Source organism: Puntigrus tetrazona, chromosome 4, assembly GCF_018831695.1.
Source record: "Puntigrus tetrazona isolate hp1 chromosome 4, ASM1883169v1, whole genome shotgun sequence".
Lineage (NCBI taxonomy): Eukaryota > Metazoa > Chordata > Actinopteri > Cypriniformes > Cyprinidae > Puntigrus > Puntigrus tetrazona.
The window spans coordinates 13,718,604-13,733,203 of record NC_056702.1 but is presented as its reverse complement, the minus strand read 5'-3'; the positions used below and the strand labels follow the sequence as shown (position 1 = coordinate 13,733,203).

Here is a 14,600-nt window from a genome sequence, read left to right as displayed (position 1 = left end):
TTGAAGTACTGCAGCAAAGTGATGACATTTCAGATCACTATCTAGTCTTGTGTGAACTCTGTATAGTTAAACCTGTAAACTCTGCACCTTATTACAAGTATGGTAGAACCATCACTTCCACCACAAAAGAAAGCTTTCTAAATAACCTTCCTGACTTATCTCAATTCCTTAGCTCATCCAATACGATGCAAAAACTTGATGATGTAACAGAAACTATGCACTCTCTTTTTTCTAGCACTTTAGATACAGTTGCTCCTTTGCACTTAAAAAAGATAAAAGAAAACAATCTGACTCCATGGTATAATGAAAACACACGCACCCTAAAGAGAGCAGCCCGGAAAATGGAGCGCAGGTGGAGAAAAACCAAATTAGAAGTATTTCGTATTGCCTGGCGGGAGAGTATCCTGTCATACAGAAAAGCATTAAAAATAGCAAGATCTGATTATTTTTCATCCCTTTTAGAAGAAAACAAACACAACCCCCGGTATTTATTCAGTACAGTGACTAAATTAACAAAAAATAAAGCATCAACAGGTGCTAATATGCCCCAAGAGTATAGCTGCAATGAGTTCATGAATTTCTTTACTTCTAAGATTGATACCATCAGAGATAAAATTGTAACTATGCAGCCGTCAACTACAGTTTCACATCAGATAATGAGCTTTAGATCCCCTAAGGAAAAATTACACTCTTTCTCTATTATAGGAGAAGAAGACTTGTACAAACTTGTTAAATCATCTAAACCAGCAACATGTATGTTAGACCCTATTCCATCTAAACTATTAAAAGATCTGCTTCCAGAAGTCATAGATCCTATTCTGAACATTATTAATTCATCATTGTCATTAGGTTATGTTCCCAAAACCTTTAAACTGGCTGTAGTTAAACCTCTCATTAAGAAACCACATCTTGATCCCAAAGACTTAGTAAATTACAGACCAATCTCTAATCTCCCTTTTCTGTCAAAGATACTAGAAAAGGTAGTATCCTCACAACTGTATTCCTTTTTAGAAAAAATGGTGTCTGTGAGGATTTCCAATCAGGTTTTAGACCGTACCATAGTACTGAGACTGCTCTCATTAGAGTTACTAATGACCTGCTTCTATCATCTGATCGTGGTTTTATCTCGTTATTAGTGCTATTAGATCTTAGCGCAGCATTCGATACTATCGATCACAACATTCTCTTGGATAGACTAGAAAACTATGTTGGCATTAGAGGAAGCGCCTTAGCATGGTTTACATCATATCTATCTGACCGCTATCAGTTTGTGGCATTAAATGAGGAGGTATCATATCGATCAAAAGTGAAATATGGAGTTCCTCAAGGCTCAGTGCTAGGACCGTTACTTTTCAACCTTTACATGTTACCTCTGGGAGATATTATCAGGAGTCATGGTGTTAGCGTTCACTGCTATGCTGATGATACTCAGCTCTATATTTCAGCGCAGCCTGGTGATACACACCAAATTGAGAATCTAACAGAATGCATAGTCGATATAAAAGCTGGATGATGAGTAACTTCTTAATGTTAAATTCTGAAAAAACAGAGGTGCTAATAATTGGACCTAAAAACCCCACATATAATAATCTAGAACACAGCCTATCACTTGATGGCTGCTCTGTTAATTCTTCATCATCAGTTAGGAACCTAGGTGTGCTGTTTGACCGCAATCTTTCCTTTGAAAATCATGTTTCTAGCATCTGTAAAACTGCGTTTTTCCATCTTAAAAATATATCTAAATTACGACCTATGCTTTCGACCTCTAATGCAGAAATATTAATTCATGCGTTTATGACCTCAAGGTTAGATTATTGCAATGCTTTATTGGGTGGTTGTTCTGCACGCTTAATAAACAAACTTCAGCTAGTCCAAAACGCAGCAGCCAGAGTCCTTACTAGAACTAGGAAGTATGATCATATTAGCCCGGTTCTGTCAACACTGCACTGGCTCCCTATCAAACATCGAATAGATTTTAAAATCTTATTAATTACCTATAAAGCCCTGAATGGTTTAGCTCCTCAATACTTGAGCGAGCTCTTATCACATTATAGTCCTGCTCGTCCGCTGCGTTCTCAAAACTCTGGCCATTGGATAATACCTAGAATATCAAAATCAACTGCGGGCGGCAGATCTTTTTCCTATCTAGCACCTAAACTCTGGAACAATCTCCCTAACTCTGTTCGGGAAGCAGACACACTCTGCCAGTTTAAATCTAGATTAAAGACACATCTTTTTAACTTAGCCTACACATAACACACCAACACACCTTTTATTATTCAAATCCGTTAAAGGATTTTTAGGCTGCATTACTTAGATTTGCTGGAACCGGGAACACTACTCCTACAATACGATGTACTTGTGACATCGTAAAAAGAATGGCATCTACGCTAATATTAGTCCTGTTTCTTTCTCAATCTGTTTTCACAGTTTGTATCCAGACTAGATGGTGGATCAGCACCCAGAGATTATGTTCATCAGAGACCAGAACACCTAGATGCGCCCGTCGACAGATCACCAGATCCTGATGCACACACACACACGCACACACACACACTAAGTCATTTACACTACCTGACACAGCCGCGTTTAAAATTGAACTGGAAGTTAAGTGCTGGGCGTCCGGTCAGAGGAGAACTGACCCCAACTGAGTCTGGTTTCTCCCAAGGTTTTTTTTTCTCCATTCTATATGCATGGGGTTTTGTTTCCTTGCAGCTGTCGCCTCTGGCTTGCTTGGTTGGGGACACTTAACTTCTAGTGACTATCGTTGAATTGACTACAGAGACCGTCTCTGCATTTAATAAGAAATTGGTCACTCTCGTCACTATACATCCCTGTCATTATACTGTACAGTGCTTTGATGCAACCTGTGTTGTTAAAAGCGCTATATAAATAAAAATGATTGATTGATTGATTGATTGATTGATATGAATAATGCTCTGAATATGATTTCATGTCTAAAACAAGCTTGTAACCTGATATCAGGCTAGGCTTTTGCAACCCAGTTTATGAATTCATAATTCATAATACTCATGATTTTAATAATTAATTAATTTGACACTTGTATTTGACACATTGTAAAATCAGTTGTTTTTTTTTCTTTTAATATCAACTCCAACCCCAGGATAATAATTCTAAAAAATAAGACTGCTAATACTGATTCTGAATATTTATTCTGATAACACTAATGATGCTAATGCAAATATTATAACTTTGTCATAATAATCAATATAGACTTTGGAGAGATAGATAGATAGATAGATAGATAGATAGATAGATAGATAGATAGATAGATAGATAGATAGATAGATAGATAGATAGATAGATAGATAAAAAAGTTGTTTCAACTTAAAATAACTTGTTACCCTAAAATGTTAGCCTAAAATTTTTTGTTGAGTCAACATAAAGTTTTTAGTTACGTAATGTTAATTTAAGCGACAACTGAAATATTTTTTGTTGACTTAACAAAATATTTTACACAGCAGGGCAACAAGGCATTTCAAGCTTTTTTATAGATAGATAGATAAATAGGTAGAACCTGGAATTTCCAGAACAGCTATCAATCTAAATTGGTGTGAAGGGTAACTACACAGGCGCAGGAACTGGAGGAAAAGTTTTCACCGTTCAATGAACTACCCACACTCACTTTTCCACTGCAGCATTCTGCCTCTGTTTGTCCAAAGCTTATAAGTCTGCTCTGTCCTCTGTACCTCTGAGAAACCCCAGCCCCCTCACTTGTTGTAGAGAAGTGATCTGTTAACATGATCAGCAGATGGACTTGATTGTTTGGTTACTGATTAAAGGAGATGTTATAACACTGAATGATAAAGCCTTACCTGCGAGCAAAGTGCCAGAGTCCTCCATCCGTTCTGAGGGACACGGTCAACAGCGCAGGTAGGTATGATCTATGTAGCTCTTACTGTCTGATAGTTTTTCTTCATGTTTTTTTAAAAAAAGATCCCGCTTTCATGTGTCGCAGAGATTGTTTGTCTGCATCAATAAGCATCGATCAGAGCACAAGTCACAATATTTTCTGTTTTATTTTAGTCATTATTTCTCTGTAAAAGCTTGTCGCACTACAAGAGTCTGGCATTATAATGGCTTTATGCGATTTTCATCCAAAAATAAAGAAGTATGTTTTTGTAGAAAATACAAAAGGTAGCATATACAGAAACAACAAACTATCGCTTTGTTGACATTGTACAAAAATTTAACATTCATAAATAAATAAATAACATTTAAAATAACTACCTGCCCCGAACTGACATTAATGCCAACAATTCTTGTTAACACTGATCCCATTTGCGTTCATTTCAAATCGGCCTTCATTATATTGTTGAACTTTACCTGACTAGACATCTGTGCAATTTTGTTGCGTTCAAAACTTTTCTTTTATTTTTCTTGTTTTTTTTGCAATCAGTCCCTTCTCACATTCTTCAACTGCGAGCCCTTAGTCCCTTTTAGCCTAAATAAACATTTATTAATTTATTATTATTTTCTTTCGCCAACGATCGCCGAAACAATCCATTGGGTTTTTCTTTATCTTTTTTTTTTTTGTTACTTAAAGAAAACATTCCCCGCGTTACGTTTCATTGTCTTCAGCATCAAACCGAACGCCATCAAAGTTTGCCTCACTGTCCACGATTCTTGAAAACTTTGATTTTTTTTCAAACACCCTTCCTCTTGCAGGAAATGTGGTGCAATTTCTGAATCCACTCTCAGCTCCACCCTCGGGGGTCTTTCCCCTCAGATGATGTTTTCTTACTCTCGTGAACAATGGACCCTGCTGTTTGCGCGACAATAATGTGATGCTGTTCGGTCCTGGTGTTAACTCGCTCTGCACTGTTTTATCATCTGTCATTCGTATTGTTTCCAGGGCATCATGAGCGTGGAAAAGAAGACGACAGGAGAGCCATGCTGCTCCAAATTCAAGGTAATTTGGACTTATCCTCTGCTTTTTGGTTTCTTGTTTACAGTGGCCCATTATGATCAAAGACATGGGTGTGATAACAGCTCATTTAATCCCATCACTATGCAATTACTTTCTATTGACTTTCTACGCATAGTTTCAGCTCACCTCCTAAAATGTGTGTCAGTTTCACAGCATTTTAGATAATGTATTTGTACTTAGTCATTTACTCAGTTTCGTGTTATTCCAGTGTTTGACTTTCTTTGATTCCATGTTTGATCTTCTATCTTCTGTGGAACACTAAAGACGATGTTTAGAAGAATATTCTCACAGAATGAAAATCAACAGGGTTCGGAAAACAGACAAGCCAACAAAGTCACTCAACTGCACAAATGTTGCACAATCCATGGGGATCTTCCCATTCCAAAACAATATTCAACTAGGAAATTTCCTGACCTTATCGCTTAAGGAAAATTATTTTCTAGAAGGTCAATTTTTGGAGCAACAGTCAGAGCTCTTGTGGCGGTTGATGATTAGTTTAGTTCATTTTGTGTAAACCAATCAATGACATGACTTCTGACCCAAACTTCAACTTTAATAGTTAACTTGTGTAACATGAATGGTATTACAAATACTGAAAAAAATGGTTTTACTACTCATCATAATGTGGGTTAAACATCTATGTAATGTGTCACTAAGTTCAATTGTCTTATGTAGGGTTAAATACTGAAACAATTAGGGTCCACACTGAATGGTGTATAAAATCGTAGTGGGTTTTAGTTGCATGAATTGTTAACCAAATGTGTGTGTGTCTTTTTTCTTCAGATGTTTTTGGCTGCCATATCTTTCGTGTATTTTGCCAAAGCATTTCAGGGCAGCTACATGAAAAGCTCTGTCACACAGATTGAGAGACGTTTTGACATTCCCAGCTCGCTGATCGGATTCATTGATGGAAGTTTTGAAATCGGTGAGAAAAGTTTAATCTAAATCACATTTTCCAATCACATTGTAATTTATAATAAATCTGTGAGTTCAACAGGATAACAATTTATGCCCTTGTCAGGTAATCTGCTTGTAATAGCACTTGTCAGTTACTTTGGTGCTAAGCTTCACAGACCACGACTCATTGGAGCTGGATGTTTAATCATGGCCATGGGATCCTTCATAACCGCGTCACCACATTTCTTCCAAGGACCGTAAGTTTAACTGGTCAGCTACGCTAGTTACCATATGTGTGTCAACAAGGATATGATTCTCGATTTAAATTATTAGACAAATAATATGTGCTTAATATGTGTGTATTTTGGGGGTGTTTCACAGGTACAAATACGAAACAACAGTGTCACATTTATCTGCCTCTAACGGTACAGAGAGCATGCTACCATGTTTAACCAACGGGAGTCTTGCACAAGATGAAATTCCCACAGTGGAAATTCAAGAAGGTAAGTTGTTTAACCCTGACCCCGACTCAGACCTCAGATAAGATATTCAACCAAAGTTGTGTTTTATTTCTTTCATAATAATAAACGGATTACTTTCGCGGGATTAGATCAACATCCAGTCCAATTAAGTTTCTTCTTCCACAAAATCCTATATGAAATCTGATGACAATGTCATAATGCTTTAGTCGTATTTCACCTCATATATACTTTTTGAATTTTTCATTCTGTCGATGTTTGGTCAAATATAACCCAGACATTCAGAGAAAATGTAATGCGAGAAAGTTGAGTGCGTGGACTCATTTGTCGTGTTTGGCTTGTAATATGATTGTGCTACCCACAATTCCCTTCAGCAAACTGATCTGTCACTCTAGCTTGCTTATCTGTCTTCTCATTTCTGAACTTTGAACTTTGGGAAGCTTAATATATTGGGTTTTATTGCTTTTTAAGTAATTGATACATATGTTACATGCTTTTGTTTTTGTAGAATGTAAGAGAGCAGCCAGTTCCTCCTTGTGGGTATATGTGTTTCTGGGGAACATGCTTCGTGGGGTAGGAGAGACACCCGTCGTACCTCTTGGGTTGTCTTATCTGGATGATTTTTCGAGGGAGGAAAACACTGCTCTTTACATGGGTATGATTGATTATATATTTTTACAGTTTAAAATATTACTAATTTTGGCATTTATTCAAGCCTTCTTAACATACTACTAGTTACACTTCAACCCCAGTAGTTTTCACCAGTTTCACTGTTCCAGTTTTATTTAAATTATTTTACTTACTGATCATTGTATTTGCAGATACAATAAAAAGAAAAAATAAATGAATAGCCATTTGTGTTTAATTAAAAGGAGTGCAGTTTCATAACATAAAAATACTTTAAGCGTGCTTTCAAGTCCTTCAAGTCATGTTTTATCTCCCTTTTTTTCTCAGCTGTCGTGCAGACTGTGGGAATAATGGGGCCCATGTTTGGATTCATGTTAGGATCTTTCTGTGCCAAGCTCTACGTGGACATAGGAGCAGTAGACTTAGGTATACCCCCCCCCCCCATATCTGTTTAACCAGTGAAAAATTCAAACCTGTGGCTTTGCTCTCTGATCTGATTACTGATCTCTAGGCACATAGCTAGGAAATATCGAGAGAAATTATGTTATTTTGAACATTTCTAGAACCCATCAGCCTTTTTTTTACATGTTAAATTTATATAAAGTGTCCTCTGTACCTTCAGTTGAGTGTTGAGTGTGAATTATGTAAAAAGATGTTTGTCTTCTAGTCTAATTGATTGGTTCAGTTTATTTCTACTAAGCAGGTCCAAAAGTTAAACTTTGAAAAGCATTGTTTTTTTTTTTTTAGATACCATCGCCATCAACCACAAAGACTCACGCTGGGTTGGTGCCTGGTGGTTGGGCTTTTTGATAACTGGGGGAGTGATGTTACTGGCTGGAATTCCCTTTTGGTTCCTTCCCAAATCTCTTCCTAAGCAGGTTGAGACTGAAACCGAGACAAAATCAAATGAGGGCGAGCAGGACCGTTTCATTCCTGACAACAACAAACAGAGTGATGTTCCAGACAAAGCAGCTCCAGTTTCCATGGCAGTTCTGGCTACAGGTGTGCATTTTGTTAAATATTTAATTTTCCATTCATAGCATTTGGTCGAGCATACATGACCCTTGAAATTCTTCTTGATATTTTCTAGGTTTTCTGCCATCCCTGAAAAAACTCTTCAGCAACACGATTTACATACTTCTTTTATGCACTGCATTTGTGCAAGTCAATGGTTTTATTGGAATGATCACATTTAAGCCAAAGTTTATGGAGCAAACCTATGGCCAATCAGCATCAAAGGCTATATTTTTGATAGGTAGGTTTACATTTATTGCATTTATTTTTGTATGTTTAATATAAATTTCCAGCCATGCTACAAAATAAATTGTGTCCTTCTGGTTTATATATAGAAAAAAATCTAAAAAAAAAGCTGATTTCAACAAATTGCCATTCAGCACTGTGGTTCAGGGTTGTGACAGAAGGAACAGATATTCTCTGTCCCCTCCTATAGGGAATGAGGGTTATATCTATAAAAACATATTTCCTTAAAGTCAGTCACATTTGACATTATGTCTACATACTGAGGTACATTTAGGGTCCTTATGGAAAGCACCATGGAATGAGTCCTCAGTCCTAAAGGGCACAGCTTGCCTTATATGGTATGCCAAAGAGATGGCATCCATTGGCCAGTAGGTCAAACTCTATTTGGAAACAGAGTTCCCCTTCTGCTGACAGCTTTGTGTGGTCTGTATAAATAAACAGAGCAGGACACAGCAACAGAAGAGTTGGGTCTGCCTCCTCCAGAAGGTAGCACTTGCAAGTTTCCAGAAAGGAGTAGGATGAACTCCAAAAAGGAGATGCCCAAAAGAGATATCAGTAGAGGACAAGTCGCAGCATATGTGGACTTAACCTTTGTGCACCTCTCAGGAACCTGATGATTAGATCATTCCTACAGATCTGTTGTCTTCTGTATTGTGTTGTGCTGTGATAGCAGCAAAACACATGAGTGGGACAACACTAATTTGGCATCTCTGGGGGTCTTCTTGGCAAAAAGAACACCACTCAGGGAACATTTTCCGCTCCATGAAATAAGCCTGCCAAATAGAGGGGCTCTGGTCTAAGTGATAACGGCTATCACAGCCTGCGACATTCCATCATTTTGACAGAGTCCAACCCCGTACTGAGAAAAGAGATGCTCTGCATTGGGGAAAAATTGCTCTTCTTTCAGTCAAGCCAAGGATCACAACAGATCTCAAGAATGAGCTTGAATGAGCAGGTTGTCAATATAGATGAGAATATCAATGCCCATTTCTCTTAATGGGGCAAAAACTTTGGTGAAGATGTGGAAGAAAGGAACAGTGCGGAAGGGAAAGACTTACGAGCGGCACCAAAGGGACAATCAACTCAAAGGAGCTCACTGGGTCGTTACTCAGGTGTGTGTGTGTGGGTTAGCCTGAATCCTATGTGAGACGGGCTAGAGACACGTAAAGAAGTAAGGTGCAGGTTCTTGGCCTATTGCAAATGGGAAGGATGAAGCTGGGAGTGAGGAAGCGACATGTCACTGACTACCAGAATGCATGGGAAGGAGCTTTGCTGTCACCACCTCCTTGAAAAGAACAATCTCCTCCATCTCTGGATTGACCTTATCAGGACCGCTTCACCATCTGCCTGGCTTAGTGTGAGAGAACACTGTGGAGGTCTTTTCTCAAGCCATCCCGGAAGGGGGAAGAATCAACTAAGTCGCCATCCTCTTAGGACTGTGGCCCGTGCTCTCATTAGAAATCTACAAACATTGTCTCAGCATGCTGATGGTCCAGAGCTAAAAGACAGTGATTTTGACAATCAAAGATCAATCAATCAATCATTTTTATTTATATAGCGCTTTTAACAACACAGGTTGCATCAAAGCACTGTACAGTATAATGACAGGGATGTATAATGACGAGAGTGACCAATTTCTTATTAAATGCAGAGACGGTCTCTGTAGTCAATTCAACGATAGTCACTAGAAGTTAAGTGTCCCCAACCAAGCAAGCCAGAGGCGACAGCGGCAAGGAAACAAAACCCCATGCATATAGAATGGAGAAAAAAAAAACCTTGGGAGAAACCAGACTCAGTTGGGGTCAGTTCTCCTCTGACCGGACGCCCAGCACTTAACCTCCAGTTCAATTTTAAACGCAGCTGTGTCAGATAGTGTAAATGACTTAGTGTGTGCGTGTGTGTGTGTGCATCAGGATCTGGTGATCTGTCGACGGGCGCATCTAGGTTTTCTGGTCTCTGATGAACATAATCTCTGGGTGCTGATCCACCATCTAGTCTGGATACAAACTGTGAAAACAGATTGAGAAAGAAACAGGACTAATATTAGCGTAGATGCCATTCTTTTTACGATGTCACAAGTACATCGTATTTTAGGAGTAGTGTTCCCGGTTCCAGCAAATCTAAGTAATGCAGCCTAAAAATCCTTTAACGGATTTGAATAATAAAAGGTGTGCTGGTGTGTTATGTGTAGGCTAAGTTAAAAAGATGTGTCTTTAATCTAGATTTAAACTGGCAGAGTGTGTCTGCTTCCCGAACAGAGTTAGGGAGATTGTTGGCCAGGAAAGATGGCCAGGAAACAACCTCATTTAGAAACACAGAAATTAAGCACAATTTAATCATGCATTCTTCATCTTTCTCTCTCTTTCTCTCAAAGTGTCCAGGGGTATCGCAGCACTTAACTATGTTCTGTCCATCCTGATACTGTTCAAAGGCACAACCACGTTCAATACAATTTATGAATTTATGATATTCTAACAGAATGTTTCATTTGTATTTTAAATGTATTTAAAAAAATAAACTGAACCACAAATTTAAATAAATTTGTGTATGTGTAAATAAAAATGAAAAAAATCATGAAGGTAATCAACTTTGGTTTTTCCAGGCACTATGAATCTACCAGCTGTGGCTTTGGGAATTGTCGCCGGTGGGTTTATAATGAAGAGGTTCAAACTGAATATTCTCGGAGCCACCAAGATCTGCATTGGATCATCTGTTCTGGCTTTCTGCACGCTTCTCATTCAGTATTTCCTGCAGTGTGACAACACACAAGTGCCTGGACTTACAGTGTCATATCAAGGGTAAACACTCCAAAAATTGATTTTGTGGATTTTTCATTGTATCTTCTAACCATGTTATGTTTGGGTCTCAGAGGCTATATTAATTTTAACACCAGTAAGTGTATTAAAACTCAGTTGTAAGTAGTTTAATTATTCAGTGTATTTCTAATAGACTTCCGCAGGTTTCCTATCAACTGAATACGCTCATGTCTCCATGTAACATGGGTTGCTCCTGCTCTCTCAAGCACTGGGATCCCATATGTGCCAGCAATGGTTTGACCTATGCCTCCCCCTGCCTCGCTGGCTGCCAAAGCTCCACTGGTGACGGCAAGGATATGGTAAGTTATATTCTTTCCAAACATCTACATGCCTGTAGCTGAATCAGTTTTTGCCAACAGACCTCTATACATTTTTAATTTTGTTATTGTGAAATACAACATCCCTCTGTATCAACAGACTTGAGTAGAAAAGGTTAACGTATGCTCGCAAAGTTTCTTAATGTCTATGTTCTATGTTGCATGTTGTGGATCCATCAAATTATGTTAGAAGATAATAGGTAAACAGTCTAGTAATACTAATGATTGCTAGTTACTTACTGTTAATAGAATCTACTAATGAAAGAAAGTGTTACCTATATTATTTGCTATAATCTATATTAGTTATACACATATGATATATATGTAGACGCTATATTGTGAAATACTAAAAATCGGGTTAGACCTAAAAATCGGGTAAGACCACCACGTTTTTCTTCCCAACCAACCAACCAAAGAAAACACACACATGTTGTGTTTCCATGTTTTATAGGGACGTTCCATAGGTGTAATAGACTGTATGTGTTATTGTCCTACACCAATCCTACACCTAAACCTGACATTTTTAGATTTTCAAAAAATTTAATCCTGTATGTTTTATCCTTGTGGGAGACATTTGGTCCCCATAACGTGATAAATACCAGGTGCACAATACCAGGTGATTTATGTAATGCCAGCATGATTTGACAGTCTTTCAAATAGCACGATGTGTGCTTCAATAAAATCTGACCTTTTGTACAAAAACCCCCCAAAACACAAACAAACAAAAAGGTAAACAACGTTTGCTCTCGTTTGATTACCGACCTAGAATCAGTGTTAAATATTTGTTTAACCTAAATTTCTTCATTGAAATGTCCCAAAATCCTAAAACGTTGTTTATCGCTAGGTTTTTCTTTTTTAAAGTCCCAGATTTCATATGTACTGTATTCTCGATTCCACTGCATTTGCTGGTATTGCAGTAGTTGACAAAATCTGTGTCTTTCCACAGGTATTCCACAACTGCTCCTGTGTTGGAGATTCGCCTCTTCCGTATGCAAACATGTCAGCAGTGCTGGGCCAGTGTCCTCGAAAGAGTGATTGTGACTCCATGTTTAAGCTCTACATGGCGGTGACAGTCATTGGTGCCTTTCTCTCAGCTTGTGGGGCCACACCTGGCTACATTATTGTGCTCAGGTAATGAATCTCCCAAAAGTACACCGAAAGACATCTTAATTGAGACTTAATTGTCTTAAAGGAAAACTATGTAATACAGTATGCTTGCCATTATTCGTGCATTTCCATCCTTATGACAAAATAATATGTTTCTTTATTGATATGCAGCGGTGTATTCTCTCTTGTGGAATCTTTATTTTGGAACTGAATACAAAAAAACTACTTAAAAATGAATATATGTCTGCTTTTCTCTTAGATCCATAAATCCAGAACTGAAGTCTTTTGCTCTTGGTATTTATACTTTGGTTGTTCGGACTCTGGGTAAGAAGATCTTTTTCATTCTCAGCACAAGATTATTAGACACCAGAAAAGAACTGCTTTGTTTAACCGATCTGAGAAACTTTTCTTAGGTGGCATTCCCCCTGCAATTTACTTTGGAGCCTTGATTGACAGGACCTGTCTGAAATGGGGCACAAAACAATGCGGAGGGAGAGGAGCGTGTCGTATTTATGATTCTGGTGCCTTCAGGTTAGTAAAAGTATACTGACACTTGCAGAACTTCAACACTTTTCATATACGCTTTTTTTTTTAAGATACTGCCACTGATCATACGCAAAAAAAAAAGATATTGGATGGTATAGTAATGTCTGTATGAATGCCCGTTCACACCAAGATCAATAAACCTAAAGTCAAAGGTAAAGATGAAGAGAAAAACAGTAGTTATGCTTTCTATCAATGGAAAAATTCAATTTCCTTAAATTTAAATTTGATGATAAGCTACGAACATTCGCATTTGTGATAGCCATGTATGCGAACCATTAGCAGCGCAATTAGTGAGTAGCTTTATCTCATTTCTCCTTTCTTCATTGTTTGAAGAAAAATATAGCATAGGTACATGGCAAAGGTTATCTAAAGCCTTTCTCTGATTGCATATATGTTGCCACATGAAATTTCGTCATAACTTTTTAAGGGGCAAAACACCAGAGTTGTATCATACCTGTTTTTGTCGTTGCACAACTGTTTTGTTAATGAATGACCAGAATAATCCTCAAAATTGTTCGAGGGTCTCTTGTTTAAGTCGACTGGCGCCACCATCAGCTCAAAATCGAACAAAATTAAGCCTTGTAAAGCTCTTTGATGTAAAGTATATTTAAAAATTTCGTTACTGCCATGTTGACAGTTGAAGTCATGAAGTCTACAAAACTACATCCGAAAATTTCACACATAGAGTCTCTGTCTTTTTTTTGCCTTGCAGAAACGCTTTCTTGGGTCTTATTTATGGCCTGTATTCCTTATCCTACATATTGTGGGGAGTCGTGTACGTTAAACTGTCTCATCGCGAAAAGAAGCTTGCGCTAATGAACCAATTAAAAGCTCCAGAACAGGATGGCAATGGTGTTTCTGCTGGCAATGGGAATGTATCTTCAGCTATTGTAAAATGCAGCGAAAACCCAGACCAGGAGACCACTATCTGAAATTATACCTCCGATATTGCACCAAAAAGTGTTAAAGGAGATTTCCATATCAATGTAAATGTTTTGGCCGTGGAATTGTGTTGATTTGTACATTTATTGATTAGATGCTGTTATTTTCTGGATCTAATATATTTGTATTTGCTATTTTTTACACATTTAAAGAACAGCATTTAAGCAGTTACAGAACTAGAAAGTCATGTATTGTACTTAAATAAAACATGCCTATGTGTGGATTATGTGGTTTATGAGACCAGAACATTGTTACAAAGAATTATCTGTTATTTTTTCAGGACATTGTAAGCTCACTGTCTTATAGGAGTTCCGTGTCATGTCATGAAGATATACATTGAGGTTACAATATGTTTGTGTGTGTGTGTGTGTGTGTGTGTGTTGTTTTGTAAAACCTAGTGAATTTCTGGATGGAACTGTATGCAACTGAAATGGATAGCATGTAAAGTACATTGGAGCGCTTGCCAACATGACTTATGACCTGTGATTGTGTACTTTATAAAACTTTAAACCACTCATGAATTTAAATAATAGTAAAAACATTCCTTTTAATAAGAATATCAGGCAGTTTGCATCAATACACCATTACCTTTTTATACAATTTAAGCATTTGTTTTTAGGAATATTTGTTGAAATAAAACAACAACAACAACAAAAAA

General features: G+C 37.7%; 1 protein-coding gene across 2 annotated transcripts; it reads left to right on the top strand.

Moving 5' to 3' along the window:
* The first annotated feature begins 3,769 nt into the window (after positions 1-3,769).
* slco1d1 (solute carrier organic anion transporter family, member 1D1) lies at positions 3,770-14,600 on the top strand. Of its 2 annotated transcripts, none has more exons than XM_043237143.1 (15): positions 3,770-3,894; positions 4,877-4,933; positions 5,735-5,876; positions 5,973-6,105; positions 6,230-6,351; positions 6,836-6,982; positions 7,282-7,380; positions 7,702-7,956; positions 8,045-8,209; positions 10,817-11,012; positions 11,164-11,329; positions 12,294-12,478; positions 12,714-12,778; positions 12,868-12,985; positions 13,713-14,600. In XM_043237143.1, exons 2-15 carry the CDS (start codon positions 4,883-4,885, stop codon positions 13,930-13,932), a joined length of 2,064 nt encoding a protein of 687 aa, XP_043093078.1. In that variant the 5' UTR covers positions 3,770-3,894; positions 4,877-4,882; the 3' UTR covers positions 13,933-14,600. The 2 variants fall into 2 exon arrangements, with proteins under 2 accessions (XP_043093078.1, XP_043093079.1); XM_043237144.1 differs by having other exon boundaries at positions 3,850-3,898.

What these genes read in the sequence shown, in the direction of transcription:
- slco1d1 (XM_043237143.1), top strand. Translation starts at nt 4,883, where the DNA reads ATGAGCGTGGAAAAGAAGACGACAGGAGAGCCATGCTGCTCCAAATTC. An exon ending in AAAGGCTATATTTTTGATAG is followed by an intron (nt 8,210 to 10,816) that starts GTAGGTTTACAT and finishes TGGTTTTTCCAG; the next exon opens with GCACTATGAATCTACCAGCT. An exon ending in CTTACAGTGTCATATCAAGG is followed by an intron (nt 11,013 to 11,163) that starts GTAAACACTCCA and finishes TATTTCTAATAG; the next exon opens with ACTTCCGCAGGTTTCCTATC.